The sequence below is a fragment of the Ochotona princeps genome, chromosome 11 (assembly GCF_030435755.1).
Source record: "Ochotona princeps isolate mOchPri1 chromosome 11, mOchPri1.hap1, whole genome shotgun sequence".
NCBI lineage: Eukaryota > Metazoa > Chordata > Mammalia > Lagomorpha > Ochotonidae > Ochotona > Ochotona princeps.
In genome coordinates this window covers 50578775-50596579 of record NC_080842.1, presented here as the reverse complement: position 1 = coordinate 50596579, position 17805 = coordinate 50578775, and the positions used below count along the sequence as shown (strand labels likewise).

The window sequence follows — 17805 nt, the reverse complement described above, 5'->3', positions numbered from 1 at the left end:
GTGCACTCCCTGCCCTGCCGTTCCCCAGAGAGGGGGCCCGAGTGTGCCAGAGCACCCTGCTGCATTTGCATACTGAGATACCCCTTCCCTTGTGGCAGCAGGAATGCAGACTCAGTGTTCTGTGTTTTCACATAATAGCTTGAGAATTGATTTTTAAAGCAGAGGGAAAACCCAGGTGCCTTATGTCCTTGATCTGATAGTTCAGAAGGACGCCTCAGCCCATTTTCTCTGCTTACTCTGCCCGTGTCCCTAAAACTGGATAGCTTACTCCAAATCGGTGTATTCTATTTCTAGCTTAACATGGTTTGTTAAAGTTTCTAATTGTGTGGAAGTCATTTGGAAGCTCCTGGTAGCTCAGTGTATTCTTTTTAAAGAATGACAGCAAAACAGCATTTGTACATCATGGTGTTGATTTTTAGTAGTGTGGTCACCACCCCCACGATACCTCTCAGTGCAGGTCTTTGTCCTCTGGTCACTCCAGGTTGGTGTGTCTCCAGCCCCAGGCACGGCCACCTACACATCCATCCTTCAAGCTTGCCCACTCTTGTGGCTGTGACCTGTGACAGGCTCACCCACTGTGGATCAGAGACGGTTTCATTATTGCTACTTGATTCTTGCTGAAATATTTAGCTCTGTCTCTGCGATCTATAGCATGGGTATATGCGTGGCTTGATCCCAAACGGTGAACTCTTAGAAGGACGGTGCAACAGGAAGTTCTTTTACTCACTACATAACTTGTGTCATTGTGCCCTGATTTGGTGGCCCAGTCTCAGCCAGTTCCACTTGATGTTGATGGTGTGAAACAGGAAGGATTCTAACTCCGTTTCACAGATAGAAGACTGAGGCTCAAGCACCGTAATACTCTCAGGAGCCCGGGTTTGCATTGTGTTTGTGGTTGTTCCCCCACAGATTGGCTTGGTTGGGGGCCCTGGGTTTGGGTGGACCTGCTTGCTGGACACCATGGCTGCTTCTGGCCACCAGGGCCTTGGCCTGCCGCCCTGCTCCTCCATGATAAGATGGGATCAGCAGTCACTGTCTCACTCCACGAGGGGCAGTGGTGCACAGTGCGCTAGAGCTGGGGGTTGCCTGCCTGGGGGCAGCGTGCAAGCGTTCAGGAAGCCACAGGAGCCTAAAGAGATGCCCGTCCATGTGGCAGGGAGACAGGCTTGGGACTTGTGGGCTTCACAAGTGTTGTTCCAGTGCCTCATTCCAGCGTGTCACAAATGAAGCAAGGGAACCTGCTGGTAGTAACGCCCACCCTAGTGGGTATTTCTGGCCACACAAAGAGGAAAGGGCCCTGATCTGCCAAAGAGTCACTGTATAGTGGCCTGGCCAAGAGTGTAGGACTTTTAAAAACTATTAAAAATTTTTTTGTTATTTGAAAGATAGAAAGAGATACACATACAGATTTCCACTCTAAAATCTCTGCAACAGTCAAGGCTGGACCAGGCCAAAGCTGAGAACATGGTACTCACTCTGGGTCTCCCACAAAGGGGGCAGGGACCCAACTACTGAAACATACATCACAGCCTCCCCAAGTGCACAGGAACAGGAAGCCGGAATCAGAAGCAGAGCTTGGACTCAAACCCAGACAATCCAGTATGGAATGTAGGCAAAGCCAAACCAATATCATACATGCTGCACCAAACTCTGGTGCTAGAAATTAGTTGAGTGACACGTAACAGAAAGTCACCAGCTTAGCCATTTTTGGTAAGTGCATGTACGGTCCAAGACCATAGCATATATTCAGGTTAGTGTGCGATAGATCCATAAAGCTTTTTCATCTTATGAAACTGGAACTCTGCTGCCATTAAACAACTCCCCATTCCCCCTAACTCAGCCCCTGACAACCACTCTTTTGCTATGCATTTGAGCATTTTATATTCCTTATTGTAAGCAAAATCATATAGATGCCATTTGTTTCTGGCTTATCTCATTTGACATAATTCCCTACAGGTTAATCTGTACTGTAACATAACACGTAACTTTCTTTTAAAAGGTTGATGCTGTTCTTCTGTGTATGTGTATACCACCTCTTGTTTATGCACCTGTTGTCTATGCATCCAGGCACACTAGGGTGCTTCTACTTTTTGGCTGTTGGAACAGTGCTTCTGTGAATGTGGGTGTAGTCCATGGAGCTCTTCAGCACCCTGTTTTCATTTGTTTGGCTCTATGGAGGGAGGTACCTTAAAAGGTTCATAGAAAATAGAACCTAAACATTGCTTTCATTTTGGTTCAAAACAGTTTTTGAGATTCATGCACAGTATTTTCATAGTACACACTTTCTATAGACTTGCCAGAGACTTCTCAGGGATCCAGAAATAGGAAAACTGTGTCACATGGCCCTACTATACTGTGTGCTTTACCTGATAAGCAACTGTGTGTTCCTGGCAGCGGTGCTCCAAGAGTCTTAGTTTCTCCACCATCACCACTTGTTACTTGCTATGTTCCTTAATATGAGAAAAGGATCTGTAATCCTGTATTTACAGAAGCACAATATACAATAGCAAAGATACGGAAACAGACCAGATGCCCATCCAAAAAGGAGTGGGTAAAGAAACTGTGGTACATCTACTCCATGGGAAATTATTCAGCCATAAAAAAGAATGAAATTCTACTATTTGCAACCAGATGGTCCCAACTAGAGACCATTATGTTCAGTGAAATAAGTCAATCACAAAAGAACAAATACCATATATTCTCTCTGATATAAGGCAACCCTAATGAAAATATAAGATCAATAGCCCTTTCAATGCTGTTTTTGTGTTTCTTTAAATCTTTAATCATTTCTTTTGTTTAGTTGAACAAGGGGTCTTCTACTTGCTACTGCACTCCCCAAGGGGCCACGATAGCTGGGGTTGGGCTAGGTGGAAGCCAGAAGACAGGACTCAATCTGAATCTCCCATGTGAGTGGGAAGGACCCAAGTACTCAGGCTACACCTGCTGCCTTCATGGGCACTTTGGAGGGAAGCTGGAATTCAGAGCAGAGGCCAGTGTGAGCCTAGGTGCTCTGACAATGGGACGTGGGTATTGTCATTGAATTTTAACTATAATGCCAGTGTCTGTTCCTGATTTTCATTTTTTAAAAATCAAGATTAACTCTCCTAACCACCGCTTGCTGTGGTATTGATGTACATTTCCCTGTTGATTAGTGTCTTTTTATATCCTTGATGGTAATTTCATGCCATAATATTTGGATAAATGGCCTCCAGAGCTTCTGTCCAGTTTCTAATCTGTTTTTTGTTTGTTTGTTCTTATTGCTACATAAGAATTTTTGAAGCGGCCTGGCCTTGGGCATTCCTCCTGGCCCCTGTTTTACCAGGAGCAGTGCTCCTCTGTGCCAGGACATAAAAGAGTGGGGCCACTAATGAAGATGCAGTCAGTGAATGGGAGCTATTGTTCCATAAAAAGAGAGCAGGCAGTCTTCTGCTACTAGGGTTTAGAAGGAAGTAACAGTGGCTGCTTGCTCCATCTCCTCCCAAAGAGTGGCCATTGCACCCTGGCTGCCTTCATCATGCAGATCGGCGGGCACTCAGGACAACCACAGGAAGCTCTAGGATAAGCAGAGACCATTTTGCCTGGACAGTCTTGTTGCCAAGAATGCCTGGGCCTGCTGGGTGGAAGTTTGTGGAGTGTCTGTAGCTAGAGGAAATGTAGGCAGGTGCCTTGCTGAGCAGCCAGGGCTCAGAACTAAGGGCTGGAGATCACCTGCAGCTGTGGGATTCTTTTCAAAGCAGTCTTGGTGGGGAGTGATAGAACGCCGGGGGTAATAGTAAAGAAAATTATCACGCACATTTAGCTCCTTTAAACTATCCCAACAAAAGGTCATGGTCTACAGAATGGCTGGCAGCATGGTAAAACCCGGCCTCAGGCATAGTGACCCTGGCTGGCCGGGTTCTCAGCCGGTCCTCAGGGAGTTGTAGGTGCCACGTTTAGGCTGGGTCTGGGGCACTTCTGTGCTGTGCTGTGCTGTGCTGCGCTGAGCCTGGATGTAAAAAAAAAAAGATGCTTCCTTCTGAGTGTGGAATATGAGGGCACTTGATAGTTTGTGGAAAACAAATTGGAAAACAGGTTATTTTAGTGCAAAAAAAAATTTTTTTAGAAATCTGTTCTTAATGTCTACAAAAAGGTCCTCAAAAATGCACATTAAAGAAAAACCTGTGCATAGATTTCAGTCATTTGTACCAAAATGAACTTATCTCTTTTATTGATTGATTTTTTTATTTGAAAGGCAGATTTACAGAGAGAGAAAGAGCAAAAGAGAAAGAAATATCTTCCATCTGCTGGTTCACTCCCCAAATGAGCTCAACAGCTAGAACTGAGCCAACCCGAAGCCAGGAATCAAGAGCCGGGAGCTTTTCCAGGTTTCCTACATGATGCAGGGTCCCAAACCTTTGGGCCATGCTCTGCTACATTACAAGGCTATAAGCGGGGAGCTGGATGGAAAGTGGAGCAGTTGGGACACTCATACAAGGTGCTGGTGCTTGCAGGTGAAAAATTAGCCTGTTGAGCCACTATGTCTGCCCCTGAATGTCCTATTTCTATTTTTCCACACACTTTGGGAAGTAAGTCTTCATCTAACTATTTTATAAGTCTTCATCTATTTTACCAGAGTGGCCAATTTCTCCTCTCTGCCTCTGTTTTATCCTGTACGGGAGGATTTGGTCACATGCAGCAGTGCTCACTTGTCATATCCATGTGGAAGCTCTGTGTGCTGGAGTTTGCCATCCTGAGTTATAGTTACGAAGGAAATGCTGCTATTTTGAAAGAAAAAGATTTATCCTTACCTGCAAGTCAGAGAGAGGGAGGGAGGGAGGGAGGGAGAGAGAAAGAGAAAGCACACATACTTCATCTACTGGTTTACTCCCTAGATAGCCACAGTGTCCAGCACTGGGCCAGGTTAGAGAAATGCTACTTCTTGTGTTTCTTGGGGCAGAGAAACAGTGGTGATAATATTTAACAACCTGGTTACCACAACATTAGTTGTCAAGTATGTCTGACCTTGACTTTTGCTCTTGAGTTTGTCAATCAAGTGCTTGAAGTCCATTGGAGTTTGCCATGGAGATCAGCGTGTGCAGACTTTAAGGCATGGAAGCCACCTCGGTGGTCATGTGGTCAGTCTATTTCCATTCTCAGATGAGAACCCCAAACATAACACTGAACAGAGCTGAACCCCATGTTAACAGCCGCCTAACAGACACCACTAAAGTGAGTGCAGCATCTCCAGCTTTTCTGCACAATGTGGGCCATGATGAGGTGGGCCATGAGCTGGGGGTTTCCAGGTGGCGAGGTCATGTTTCCATAGAACTCAGGCAACAGGGTGCTGAGTGGGAGGAAGAATGGGGTTCACTGTTTTCAGCTCTGGGTCTAATTGTGTGGACTTTCCCACCCCCCTCTCCCCAACAGAGCACAAAAGTCATCCGTAAGGGTCACATCCTGGGCTTCCTGCCGTGAGTCCGTTCTCCTGGCATGTTTGAATTGGCATTGTGTGATGGGGCTCAGCGGTGGGGTCAGACAGGCGAGGCAGGCAGGAGGGCAGCAGAGTGAAGACCTGCAGCAGTTTGCTGTTGCTGCTTTGTGAGCCACCGAGGCACAGGGTTCTGCTCATCGCAGGCTTGTCGCACCGTGTTCCCTTGCTTGTCCTGACGGCCGCGAGCGGGCCTTGGCTGCTGACCTCTGCTGCCTCTTTCTCCAGTTTTCTCTCCTGGTCACTCCTGTGTTTCTGGCCTGCTCCTCGTTGCCTACTCACCAGATCCCTTTAAACACCTGCCTGCCATGCCTGCTATGCCGGGTATTTCCCCCTTCCCAGCTGCTGCTGCCACCTAGTGTCTTGCTGGTTTTTCCCTAGGACTTGAAGCTTGTGACTTGACCCTGCGTGACTTTGATTCTTTCTGGTTGAGTAGCTTCCCCTGCCCTTCTACCAGGAGAGAAAAGTCCCAAATGTCCAGTCCACCATGACCTCTTCATATGAGACGGGGGTCCTGAGCCCCCTGTCCTTGGAGCCCAGCCCCACAGGGTCTTTGCACCAGTACTGAGGTTTTAGAAGAGTGGGTGAGCACAGCTGCTAAAAGCCCGAAAGACAGGGCGGGCGTCTCATTTACATGTCTGAAAGAGACCAGAGGGAAAAATCTGTGGAAATTGTAGTACTAAAACGCCCTAAGGATAGGTAACATTTTTTTTTTCTGTGATCTGTTAAAATACTCCCTTTGCAGGGTACAGGAAAGCCAGTCGGGGAATCTCTCCTGCCCTGACCACCTCTCCATGGAAGTCACCACCGTGCTCTCTGTGCCCATGTGCACCAGCCACTCACGAGCAGGTGCCATTTGACTCTTGTTCACTCCTGCCTCGGTGCTTTCCCTTCCCTCCCCGTAGCTGCCACTCACTCTGTCTTTAAGACCTCTCTTATCTGTGGTGGTCTTTCCCATCCTATCAGAGTATGTAGAGTCCTTGATGACACAGGACCAGCATTTGCATATGGAATGCAATCCCAGCCTGTGACATGGATTCCTTGTGTGTTATCATATGCCCTGACTGCCCAGTGGTCCACAGAGTGGTGTAGGAGGTGTGCTGAGCGAGGTGAAGGCAGGAGAGCGTGGATGGAGCTCAGTCCAAGGTTCTGATTTCCTCTTCTGGCTGAAAGCTGGACCTGTGGGAAGAGTCCGTTAAGCGTCCCAGAGCATTTTGGGTTTTCTGTCTTGTGTGAATGCAATGCTGTTTTGTGTCACAGGCATTAGTATTTTGGGGGTTGCACCTTTCTCAGGATAGAAAGATCCCTTCCTGTCCCAAGTCTAGTAAACACGATTAGTATGGACCGATTTGCACTAAATAGACCCATCTGATTCATGAATGTCATGCGGCAAAAGCTGTGTCAGGACTCAATTCTTTCCAAAATCCCTGTCACTTTTTTGTGCTTCCTATGTTTTGTCTGATTTTACGTAAGAAGCCTGTGAGTACATCACATCCTGAAGTCTGAGGAGGGGTTGGCCTTTCTCCCTCCACCCTCTCGGGGACAGATGTGGCATCACCCTGGAGCAGTTTCAGTTGGACACTGGGCTTGTCAGCCCGGCTCGAGCATCACAGACTGTGGACTGGGGGCCGGGCGTGCTGGAGTGGGTGGGATCGAGAGTGCCGTCCTAGGGCTGCTGCCAGTGGTGGGCTCAGACCTGTTGTCCTGCACTAGGAGGAAAGGTAGACCCCATGATACAGTCCACTCTGAAGCCCAAACCCGGGACCCGGCTTAAAGCTAAAGAACATCAAATACAGAAGATGCCACAACAGCAGGACAGGTCAGTTTTCATGTTGGTGACAGAGGGAGGGATGTCTCTGAGCTGTAGACCCTGGGGTCTTTGCTCCAGCATGTCCTGCTTCCGAGGCCCCATTTTTCTGCCTGCAAAGAAAGAAAAAAACCTGAATTTTATCAGTCTGTTAAGACTCAAGATCATGCTATTCCTTTCAGTAGTAAAAAAAAAAAACTGTTCTTTCTTAGCTGCTAACCAGACTCTCCGTCAAGGCCAGTTTATAGACCCTGTAAGACATTATTTCACACCCACTGTGGTGGGATGGAGTGGAAGGGAGAGAGTGACACCACGCGGACCTGTGCCAGTCATAGATCACAGGCTTCTGCTGTGCCCACCTGCCACAGGAAGATGGCACCCCTGGGAAGCAAGCAGGTTCAGATGAGGCCTTGTGCCTGGAGCCCTCCCCGGTGGCGTCCATGCTCTTCCAAGAAGAGTAGACCAGCTCTGTTATGAGGATAAAACAGGAAGGAGGTTGACATGTAGGGAAGCCAGTGCACATGTAGGATCTCACACAGCACTCCAGGCTGAGAGGGCTCCATCCTCCGTCCCCGCCCCAGATCTGGGCTTTACCAACAGAGTGTCTCAGGGTACCAGTTGGAGGCCTTCTTCCTGCCACAGCCCCCTTGTCATCTTGGGTCTGGCCCTGGGCCCACAGAGCACATGGTGTCATGGTCAAGGGAGATAAGACGGTATGAAACTGGCTTCTTCCCTGAGATTTCTCTCCATCAGGCTTCATGCATGAAACAGAAGGCCCCAGGCCATGAGCTCACCTCTTGGGGAAAGGTGTGGTGTTGGGGTGAGAGGGAGGGGGCTCCTGGCAAGGTGAGGCTGGGGCTGGAGTGGCAGCTGTGGCAGCAGTGGTGCCAAGGCTGCTCTGAAAGCCCAGATGCTTCTCTGCCAGTGCTTCAGGAACTCGGTTGAGAAATGGCAGCCTTGATTCCTGGTGGTGTATCTTTCTCTTCGTGATGGGTGACTCACCAGTTGGCGTCTCTATTTATGTGTGGATTTGAATGTGGTCTGGAAGGAGATTGATGAGCGCCAGTCAGACAGGGCCAGTTGATCCGGCTCAGCAGGGAGCAGCCATGGCCATGTTCTGAATGCATTTCCCAAGAAAATGGTTTTAATTTAGTCCTAACAATTGCCTTTGACAGAAATAATGCGATTTGACCAGTACTTAGAAAGCCAGATATATTGCATTTTTAAACACTGTTTAATGGTCAGTTCACCCATGATGGATAGAGTCACGCTTAGTTAACTTGAGATAATTGCTTTGAAAGGTGCCCTTGCTCGCCAGTGTCACATGCTATGAAGCCACCGATGAAGGTAAACATCACCTAAGCCGAGTGGCTAAGACAGTGTTGAAAGCCAGAGGCCAGCGGTTCCCAAACTGTGTGAGTGTTAGAATTTGTGGTTATTCACCTCAAGAAGGCCAGGTGTTCACTAGAATTTATGGTTCCCCCAGGTCTGCAGTGAGACCAGGAAAGTGCCTTTCTAGCAAGCTCCAGGAAATGCCCCAGAGACCAAACTGATATGGGACTTAATGGCCAGTACCATTTGCTGCCCTTGCCAGATGTGGCAAGCTAGCATCACCCTGGGCACTCCTGTGCCTTTTCCTGCCTGGGCCCTGGAGCTCCTTGTAGTCCTTGCCTCTATCGTATGCATCTGCGGCTTTGTTCTCATTCCTGCACTGCGCACCTGTACCCTGGGAGGGATCATGCCTCTCCCTTTGGCAGTTGTTCTTCCCAGTCATACCATAGCACTTAGCAATCCCTCCACTACCCTACAGGAGCGCTGTGCCTAGGACCCTCACTCCCGCAGGTGGGCCCTGGGCACTCTCACCACCCATAGCTCCATGCTCTGTCACTACTCAGCTCTCTCCATAGAGACTGGCTGCATTTCATTGCATTATTTTTCTGGGGATGATTGGCCATAGAGAGGATTAATGCTTTGTTTGTTATCTGCTTCTTTCACACTTCTATATATCTCAAGTTGTAAGTGGCAGATCCCTATGTAGCTGTAAAATCTTTGATAGTCTGTGACCATTTTGCATGGCATAAGGATGAAACCCTTCCGAAGAGCTATGGCTGTACCCCCTTTCTGTGTGCCCCTGTGAGTGTTTGTCACCCCTCCAGCTATTCTGGGCCCTTTTGTTTTCTCTCCCTTTGGCCCTGTCCTCCCCAAGGTGCCCCAGGGTGCCCTGCTGTCCTGCCTGTCTGAACTCCTCTTGGTTGATTGTGTGTGCTCAGGGCAGGGCATAGGGAGCGGCCAGGAGAAGCAGCCCCAGGGGCTGGACTCTTTGGAGCTGAACTTTGGCACTGGGGGAGGAGTGGAGCCCTCCAGACAAAGAAAGGCCAAAAGGGCATCCCAGCCCTGTGGGAGTGTCCGCCCCTCTGCACCGCAGCTGCTTGCTGCAAATGGACGGGCAGGACTGTGTCCTGGGCCGCCTCAGCACACTGCACTAAACCCATTTTGCTTTTTTTAGCTCCAACTCCAATGTGATTGTGGAGACATCTCAGGAACAGAAATGTTTTGCCAAGAGATTATTTTGGGGAGAGAAAACAATGCTAGCAGGAATTGAGCAATGGCTCTAAACCGAGTCATGTTTAAAAGTGCTTCCCAGGATTTTCCATGTAATCTCACAACAGAGCCCTGGGAAGAGGGTGCTGTGACCGCCTGTGACTTACAGGTAGAGGAACTAAGGCACACAGCAGCCTGGATGCTGGCTGACTCCTCAGAGTTCAGCACCAGCACTCCAGGGACCAGGCATCATGCTTTCCTCTGGCACGCACTGCCCCTGTCTTGAGGCACTGGGAAAGGTTCTGGTCCTGGCTCCACTGGCTTGTCAGCAATGTGTCCCAGGCCTTGTCATTTCTCTTCCTGTTGTGGCAAGATGAAGTAAGTGGGTGCTTGTAAACATTCTGCCTGGCATCTTGGGAAGGTGAGCCTCAGCTTGCACATCCGAGAAGGAAGGAAGCTGTCTTCTTCCGGTGCCCCTGTGAGCTGTATGCCTGTGTGTTCCTATGGGGGCTGACCTCCCTCCAACACAGTCCTGAAGGATAAAGGAAAGTAAGCAGGGGACTGTGAGTGCTGGTGGGAAGTCCCCTGGGGAGCCCAGAGCACTTTCTGCTGACCCTGAACCTTTGCAGCCACACTTCATCAAGTTGCAAGAGCCACAACTCAGAAGCAGTCCTCCCCTAAGTGGTCACAGGCAAGAGCAAATTGCTACACAGAGTGGCATTTTATGTTCCAAGGCTGAATGTTTGTTTCTTGGATTTTTTTAAAGAAAGTTTGGTTGATTGATTGATTGATTGATGTGGAAGTCAGTTACAGAGAGGAAAATAGATCTTCCATCAGCTGCTTCATTCGCTAGATGGCAGCAGTGACTAGCACTGGACCAGGCTGAAGCTGGATTCATCCATGTCTCCCACGTGGTAGCAGGGGCCCAAGCACTTGGGGCATCTGCTGCTGCTTTCCCAGGCTGTAAGTAAGGAGCTGCTTTGGAAGTAGAGCAGCCAGGACATGAACCAGTGCCCACATGGGATGCCAGGTACTACAGGACATGGCTTTACTCACTATATCACAATGCTGTCCCCTGAGTTTTATTATCTTTAATTAAGACATGATAGCCCTGATTCAAATGTGCAGTATCATTCCCTTTGCAGAGGCTGACATAGATGCTATTTCAAAGGAAAATGTTATCCCATGCAATGCAGTTAGTCCACAGCCTTTGTCGGTCCTCTCCAGCTTTCATGACCTCAGCTTTCATAGCCACCACTGGGGAGACACCAAGGTCCTGGGTCTCCACTCCCAGCAGAGGGAACTCCCCCTCCTTGCAGAGCTCCCAGGGGGCCTTGTGTTCGCCCTCCTGTGCAGGCCTCCTCCCTGGCCCCCTGCACCTCTTGCTGCCACACCATCTGTCTTGCTGCTGCTCCAACTGTGGTCATAACCTCTAACCAGACTTCTCAGGGCTTTTGGCTTCCTCATCTCTTGCTGTCTTCATGCAGCCCCAGACAGGAACCCAACATGGCCAATTTGGGAGAGGGCAAGGAAAGGCCCTGCAGGGTTGCTGTCTGTCTATTCCTTGTTTCTGCATGTCTTAGATGCTTTCTGTTAAATTTGTGTGTCTGTCCACCCCGCATCCCTCAGGGCTAGGCTCTCTCTTCTGTGTCCTGATGCACATGTTTTTGTTTTTGTTTTTATTTTTTATAGCTTTTTGTTTGTGTGACCCCTCCCCCCCGGGTTATGCGTTCCCTAAGGGCCCAGCCATCTTTCCAGGACCAAGTAATGTGCTTATTGTACAACTTGTTTCCCAATTTTATTTCAGCCAATACATGGATTCAATGTTCCTTGTCTTGGTTTTCTTATTTTTTTTTTTAAGATTCATTTATTTTTATTGGAAAGTGAGATATACAGAGAGGAGGAGAGACAGAGAGGAAGATCTTCCATCCGATGATTCACTCCCCAAGTGACCGCAACGGCCGGTGCTGTGCCAATCCGAAGCCAGGAGCCAGGAGCTCTTCCAGGTCTCCCACACGGGTGCAGGGTCCCAAGGCTTTGGGGTGTCCTCAACTGCTTTCCCAGGCCACAAGCAGGAAACTGGATGGGAAGTGGAGCTGCTGGGATTAGAACCGGCGCCCATATGGGATCCCGGGGCGTTCAAGGTGAGGACTTTAGCCACTAGGCCACACTGCCGGACCGTAAAGGCAGTGTTATAGAGATGTTTTGTAAGGGGATCCAGTGCCCTGTTTGGGGGACAGGGTGAGCTTGCTTCCTGCTGGAGCCAGGGTTTGACCCCCCGCCGGCATCCAGCTTCAGAGCCCACCTTGTCATCTTTCTTTGCTGAACGTCTAGAATACTTTGTTGATATTTCTTTAGTTCTAGTGGTCATATGCGTTTCAGAATTGCTCTCTTAAAATCAGAGAGTCTGTGCCTTAGTCATAGCTGGTTTTCAGGATTTTTTGTTTTTTAAGAAATTTATTCAGCTGTTGCAATCAGAAGAGGTTGCAGATGTTAATCTATGGTTAAGATTTCCTTGCAGTTTTAACTCTGATTTCTAATTTCTACCTCTGTTGTTAAAACAGAGGTTTCAGAATCTGGGATTTTTTTCCTTTTGTTGCTGAGGACTGGAGAGCGTTTCCGGGTGCCCTGTTGCAGGGCAGCACCCAGCTAACGCTTCAGAATTGGGGAGTAAGGCACCATCCCTCCATTCTTTTCCTGGCTGTGAGTGGAGAGAAGAGCCACGATTCAGGATGCAAAGTCAGTGTTCTGAGAACATACCAGAAGGGCCACTCATGCTGGGAACAAAATAGGGAACTATGTGTGCATTGCTTTTCCTGATTGTCACAGCAGCCATCCTGCTCGTACCAGCCATGTGGTATCATCCCCTTTCACCTCCCAGGGTACAAAGAGCAAAAAGAGGGCAGCAGTGCCCAGCCCAGAGTTGTTGGAGGGAAACTTGTTTCATTGAGATGTCCACACAGCAGCAGAGCCCCTGTTTACAACCCTGTGGGGATGTCCCAGCAATGATTGAAGGGAGCACCTCTTTTGTAGGGCCCCTGAATTATGGCCAGTCTTAAAATTCTTAGAACCTATTGGAGGCTGCTGACGGTGAATGCCACATCCCATCTGGGTAGAGCAGCCTGAACCGTGCAGGCTCAGCCCAGCCTCACGTGTTCTCAGGGAAGGAAAATACACCTTGCTTCAGATTATCAGTCTGCTTCCTGCTCACCGTGTGGACTTGGCCAAGCTGCAAAACCTCATGATACCTTTGTTATTCTGGCTGTAGAATTAGAGAAGACACTGTCACCTATTTCATGAGTTTGCTGTGGGGATTAGACAAGCTTCCTTGTGTCAAGGACTTGATGCATGGAAAAAGCTCAACAATCTCTAGCTAATGATAAGAAAAAAGCCAATGACAAAGATTCAGGAAGATGGTTTGTTTCTCAGCTGTCATAGCTGTCATCACCAACAAAAGTACACATTCCTTTTAAAAAAAATTGTTTTTTAACTGTTTCAAAGAAGTACAGAGAGCAAAATCTTTGATCTACTGATTCATTCCCCCAAATGGCCACGATGACCAGGGTTGGGCCAGGCAAAAGCCAGGAACTTCACCCAGTTCTTCCACTTGGTTTCAGGAGCCCAAGTGGTGGAACCATCCAATGCCGCTTTCCCAAGTCATTAACAGGGAGTTGGATCGGAAATGGAGCAGCTGGAACTCAAACCAGTGCCTATATGAAATGCTGATATCATAGGTGGTGGCTTGATTTGCTAAACCAGAGAGCTGGCCCCATGAATGCACACATTTTTTCAGTTTAATTTCAGTATGTACTAAAAAGGTAGCACTGTATGATCTCCTGTAAACATTAGTCCTTGTCAGATATGCAATTTGCAGCAAGCAAATGGACCTGGGGATAGAACAGTCCGAAGTACTAGGAATGTCCCAATGTCCCCACTTGAGTTACGCTGTTCATGGCGATTCCAGATTTGAAAGTGATGTACACTCCAGGAGTGAGCTGAGAGGAAAGCACTCAGGTGAATCTGTTTTACTAATGGAGGAAACAATGTCAAGACCAGTTCTTCATCCTGGTTAGGGAGCTGTGTTTCTGTATACAGTCCACGTCCCGGTCCTCCGGGCATACATGTAGAAGTGTGTTCAGGTGCTATCCTCACCACCATGCCAGTGTTGGCCACATCAGCCAGGACATCCCACAAGAATTATTCTTGGGAAACAGCATTCCTTGCAAAGTGGCAGAATTACGGATACCTGCCCTATGAGACAAAGAGCTTCCATAGGGTTTCAACACCAAGATGATGAAGAAAGAAATATCCAAAATGGAAGACTTGCAGCTATAGAATACAGTGAAATGAGAATATGGACTGAAATTTCTTTTGAATGAAAGAGTAAAGCTACTGCATTTAGTAATGCCTAAGTGTACAGCTTTGGGGGGGAGGGGGTCCTGAGAATTTTGAAGGGGAGAATTTTTCCTCCTTTGGTTTTAATCATAATTTGCATCATATTCCTTGAAATTTAATTGGAAAAACAATTAAATTTAGGAAAGATAGGAAACAATTAAGTAATCCAGCTTATATTTAGTGGTTCCTTTATTCAGCTGCTATTTGCGCAGTCCCTGCTGAGTACCAGGGACCGTACTCACAATGGGCACACTGTTGTTGGTGAGGTGGCACAGTGAATACCTGAGTTACCCATGTCTGGTTGTGAGCATTGTCACACAGGCAGCTTTTGAACAGGTTGGTGCCTAACAGGCACTAAATGAATATTTGCCGTTGTCAGTGGTCCCCTTTTGGAGTAACTTCATCAGAAGATAAAATACCACACCTTAAAAAGAAGGTATCTGAAAATTCCCCCAGCTGCTGTGACTTCTGTAGACTCTTTGTTTCAAGAGTGTGGCCCAGAGCATATTCCAGTGTGTTTTCAAATGTGAAATTTACATTGGGTGACATTCATTACGTTAACTGTGTGGGCAGAGTTGACCGATTTGATGCTGTTGGAACCTAGATCTCTTTGTTGGAAAACAGCCTTCAAGGAAGTCCTTTTCCCTCCTCAGATTATACGGAGCTGGGAGACCTCCCACCACGGTCTCCCCTAGAGCCTGTTTGTGAAGATGGGCCCTTTGGTCCCGTGCCCGAGGAGAAGAAAAGGACCTCAAGGGAGCTTCGAGAGCTGTGGCGAAAGGCTATCCTGCAGCAGATCCTGCTCCTGAGGATGGAGAAGGAGAACCAGAAGCTGCAAGGTTGGTGCTGTTGAATGGGCCTGGCGGGCTTGAATACTTGTGCTTGGGAAGCGATAATTCACATCAAGTATAAATTGTCTCTGATTTTACACACACACACACACACACAAACACACACACCATGTGTGTGAGACTGTACTGTTTGTTTTACAAATACTGTTAACCCTTTTCACTTTCTGGAAAAGTAGTCATAGTTTCCCTGACTGTTCATTATTCCAGCACAGGGGTCATTGTATTAGCACAGTGGCTAGACCTTCTGAAATAAACAAGCTTCGAATTTCAGCTCTAGCCCTCTGTAAAGGGCTTCTGTTTTGTTTTTTTGTTTTTGTTTTCCTCTGTCTCTTCCTACTTCTCAGTCAGGTGTGACGTAGCGACTGACCTGTGCAAGTTGTTAGGTTACGTGCAGTTCACCAAAGTGAGTTAGGAACTCAAAAAACACAGCAGTGCATCTATGCTGGTGCTGATTCAGCACCACACACATACAAAAAAAGACACAAGCATCGAAGTCTAGGTTGTGTTCATTTCCGGTCTCTCTATTGACGGCTTAAAGTAACAAATACCACTTCCTGAGTAACTAGCGAGGGTAAGTAGTGATACCTGTGGAAGGGGCTCAGGGTTCAGAATGTAGAGAGCTGCCTGGCCATGCAGAGGGGTGACTGTGGAGGGGACCATGGCATACTGCCATCCCTGCAGGACAGCTGGGGAAGCAGAGAACTTTCATTCAACCGTCTGCCTTGACTGCAAGGTTTTCACTTGTGGCAGTGACCTTGATGTTTGCATGAAGCCAAGAATCATTAAGACGCTGACTCCAGCTCATGGATTCTAGTGCGTGGTGGGAAGGTGGATGTTCTCTGTGCTGTAAGCCCAGCTTTCCTGACTTAGGATGGCACTGAGTGCCAGCACTAGCATGCCTGCGGGTGGGAAAGGCGTAAATTCATCAAGTGGGAAGAAGCAGTCAGCAGAGATGAAACAGGAAGTGAAGCACGCATTCAGCATCCCTAATCCAGACATCTGAAATGTGAAATTTGTTGAGTGCTGACATAATGCTGGAAAAGTCTCAGGTTTGGGAGTCTTTCAAATCTCACATTTTTAAATTAGAGATGCTCAATTGGTAAAGTCTATGCAGATATTCCAAAATCTGCAAAGGATTGAAACTGAAGCCCTGCTGGGCCCAGGCATCTTAGGTGAGGGTCATTTGGTCTGTGTAAAGTAATATGATGACCTTTTTACAATATATCACTTACTTATTTTTTACTTGAGAGGCAGAGAGAGAAAAAAAAGAGCAATCGCCCATCTACTGCTTCAGTCTCTAAATGTGTGCGACAGCTGAGGCTGGGCCGGGCCAGAGCCAGGCACCAGGAACTCAGTCTCAGTCTCTCAAGTGACTGACAGGAGCCCAGTTCCTTGAACTATTGCCCACTGCTTTCCGGGGTGCACAGTAGTAGGATGCTGGGATGGGAGCAGAGCCAGGACTTCAGCACTGTGCCTGTGACGTCTTTAACATGCAGGTAGTCCAACAGTTAGAATAACTGCGTTAAGGGTGTTACAAGCTTTCCCGTATATAGTATTAAAGTGACAGGGAGGGGCCACACCATCAGGATACTGGAGCAGGTTATGGCACCATGAGGGAGGGAGTTTAGAGCAGGTGAGTGCTCACTTTTCTGTTATTTTCTTTTGTACTCTTAATAGTAATTCCAAAGATGTATATCTAGAAGGTGTTTAATAGTGATGACATCACTGGGCGTATCATCAGCTACGTGACAGCTTTAGAGCCAGGATTTACAGTCATGTGTGTATTGGGACTGTTGAATCATAGAGATTGCTGGTGTAGGTCATCATGCTTAATGTGTGCTGGCCAGCGTTCTGGCAAATGACAAGCTGGTAAAAATGAGGGCATCACTGTAAAGCCAGAGGGACAGTCTCAACTGGTGCTGATCAGGCAGGATCAGTAAGCTGCAAAAGCCACATACTGCTGCTGTGCAAAAGATGACCAGACAGACTAGGATGAAAAGGACAGAGATGCTGGGTTCCCCAGAACACCTTGCTGGGTGCTGCGTTAATTTCACCAAGTGGGATGCTGATGTGACAGTGCTGGCCCTTCGTTTGATGGCACTTGGCAGGAGAGTTTTGTCTGTGAAAGCAGTCGTTCAAGAGCAGAACTGAGGTACAACAACAGCAGCCCTCCTCACACAATGCGCCTACATCAAGCCCGAGTGTTACAAAGTCCAAGTTAGCTCAGACATTTAAATTACATGATAAGGTTGTACACAATGTGGTGGTACAGTTGTCTCAGTGTTGTCTACTTCAGCCTAGTCAGCTCACAAACAGCATGAGTGTGTGCGCTGCTGTTTCACATTTTTAAACAGTTGGCTTCTTTGTCTGAAATCCCTGCCTTGGCATGGCCTTGGGGTTTGTTACAGGTTTGCACCATCTGCCTTGGCTAATAAGCCATGTGGAAGGCCACTGATTTCAGGCAGCACGGTTGTCAGGTTTCCGAACAGTGGGATGTTGGCATGGGCCAACAGCAAACTACATGGATTAAGTCTTTGCAGACGTGTGAAGTGCTGTTGACATCAAAGCAAATTCCTCCTGCTGCCTGCCCAGGCTGTGTTTCGATAGTCAGATATGCTCCCTGCAGACTTCCCTGCCAGAGAAACGTATATTGACGCCGAGAGCTCAGGGCTGTTCCAGGCACCGTTCAGCAAGGCTGGTTCCAAACTCAACTCGCTGTATGCATTAGCTTAACTCTAGTGACA

General features: G+C 47.9%; 1 protein-coding gene across 5 annotated transcripts in view; it reads left to right on the top strand.

The window, feature by feature from the left end:
• The window catches only part of TBC1D1 (TBC1 domain family member 1), a 187713-nt gene that overhangs the window by 142253 nt on the left and 27655 nt on the right, over window positions 1-17805 (top strand). For all 5 annotated transcript variants that reach the window (XM_058670217.1, XM_058670216.1, XM_058670215.1 and 2 more), the window contains one exon: window positions 14864-15049. In XM_058670217.1, coding sequence (XP_058526200.1) covers window positions 14864-15049 — 186 coding nt within the window. The remainder of the gene's footprint in view (window positions 1-14863; window positions 15050-17805) is intronic.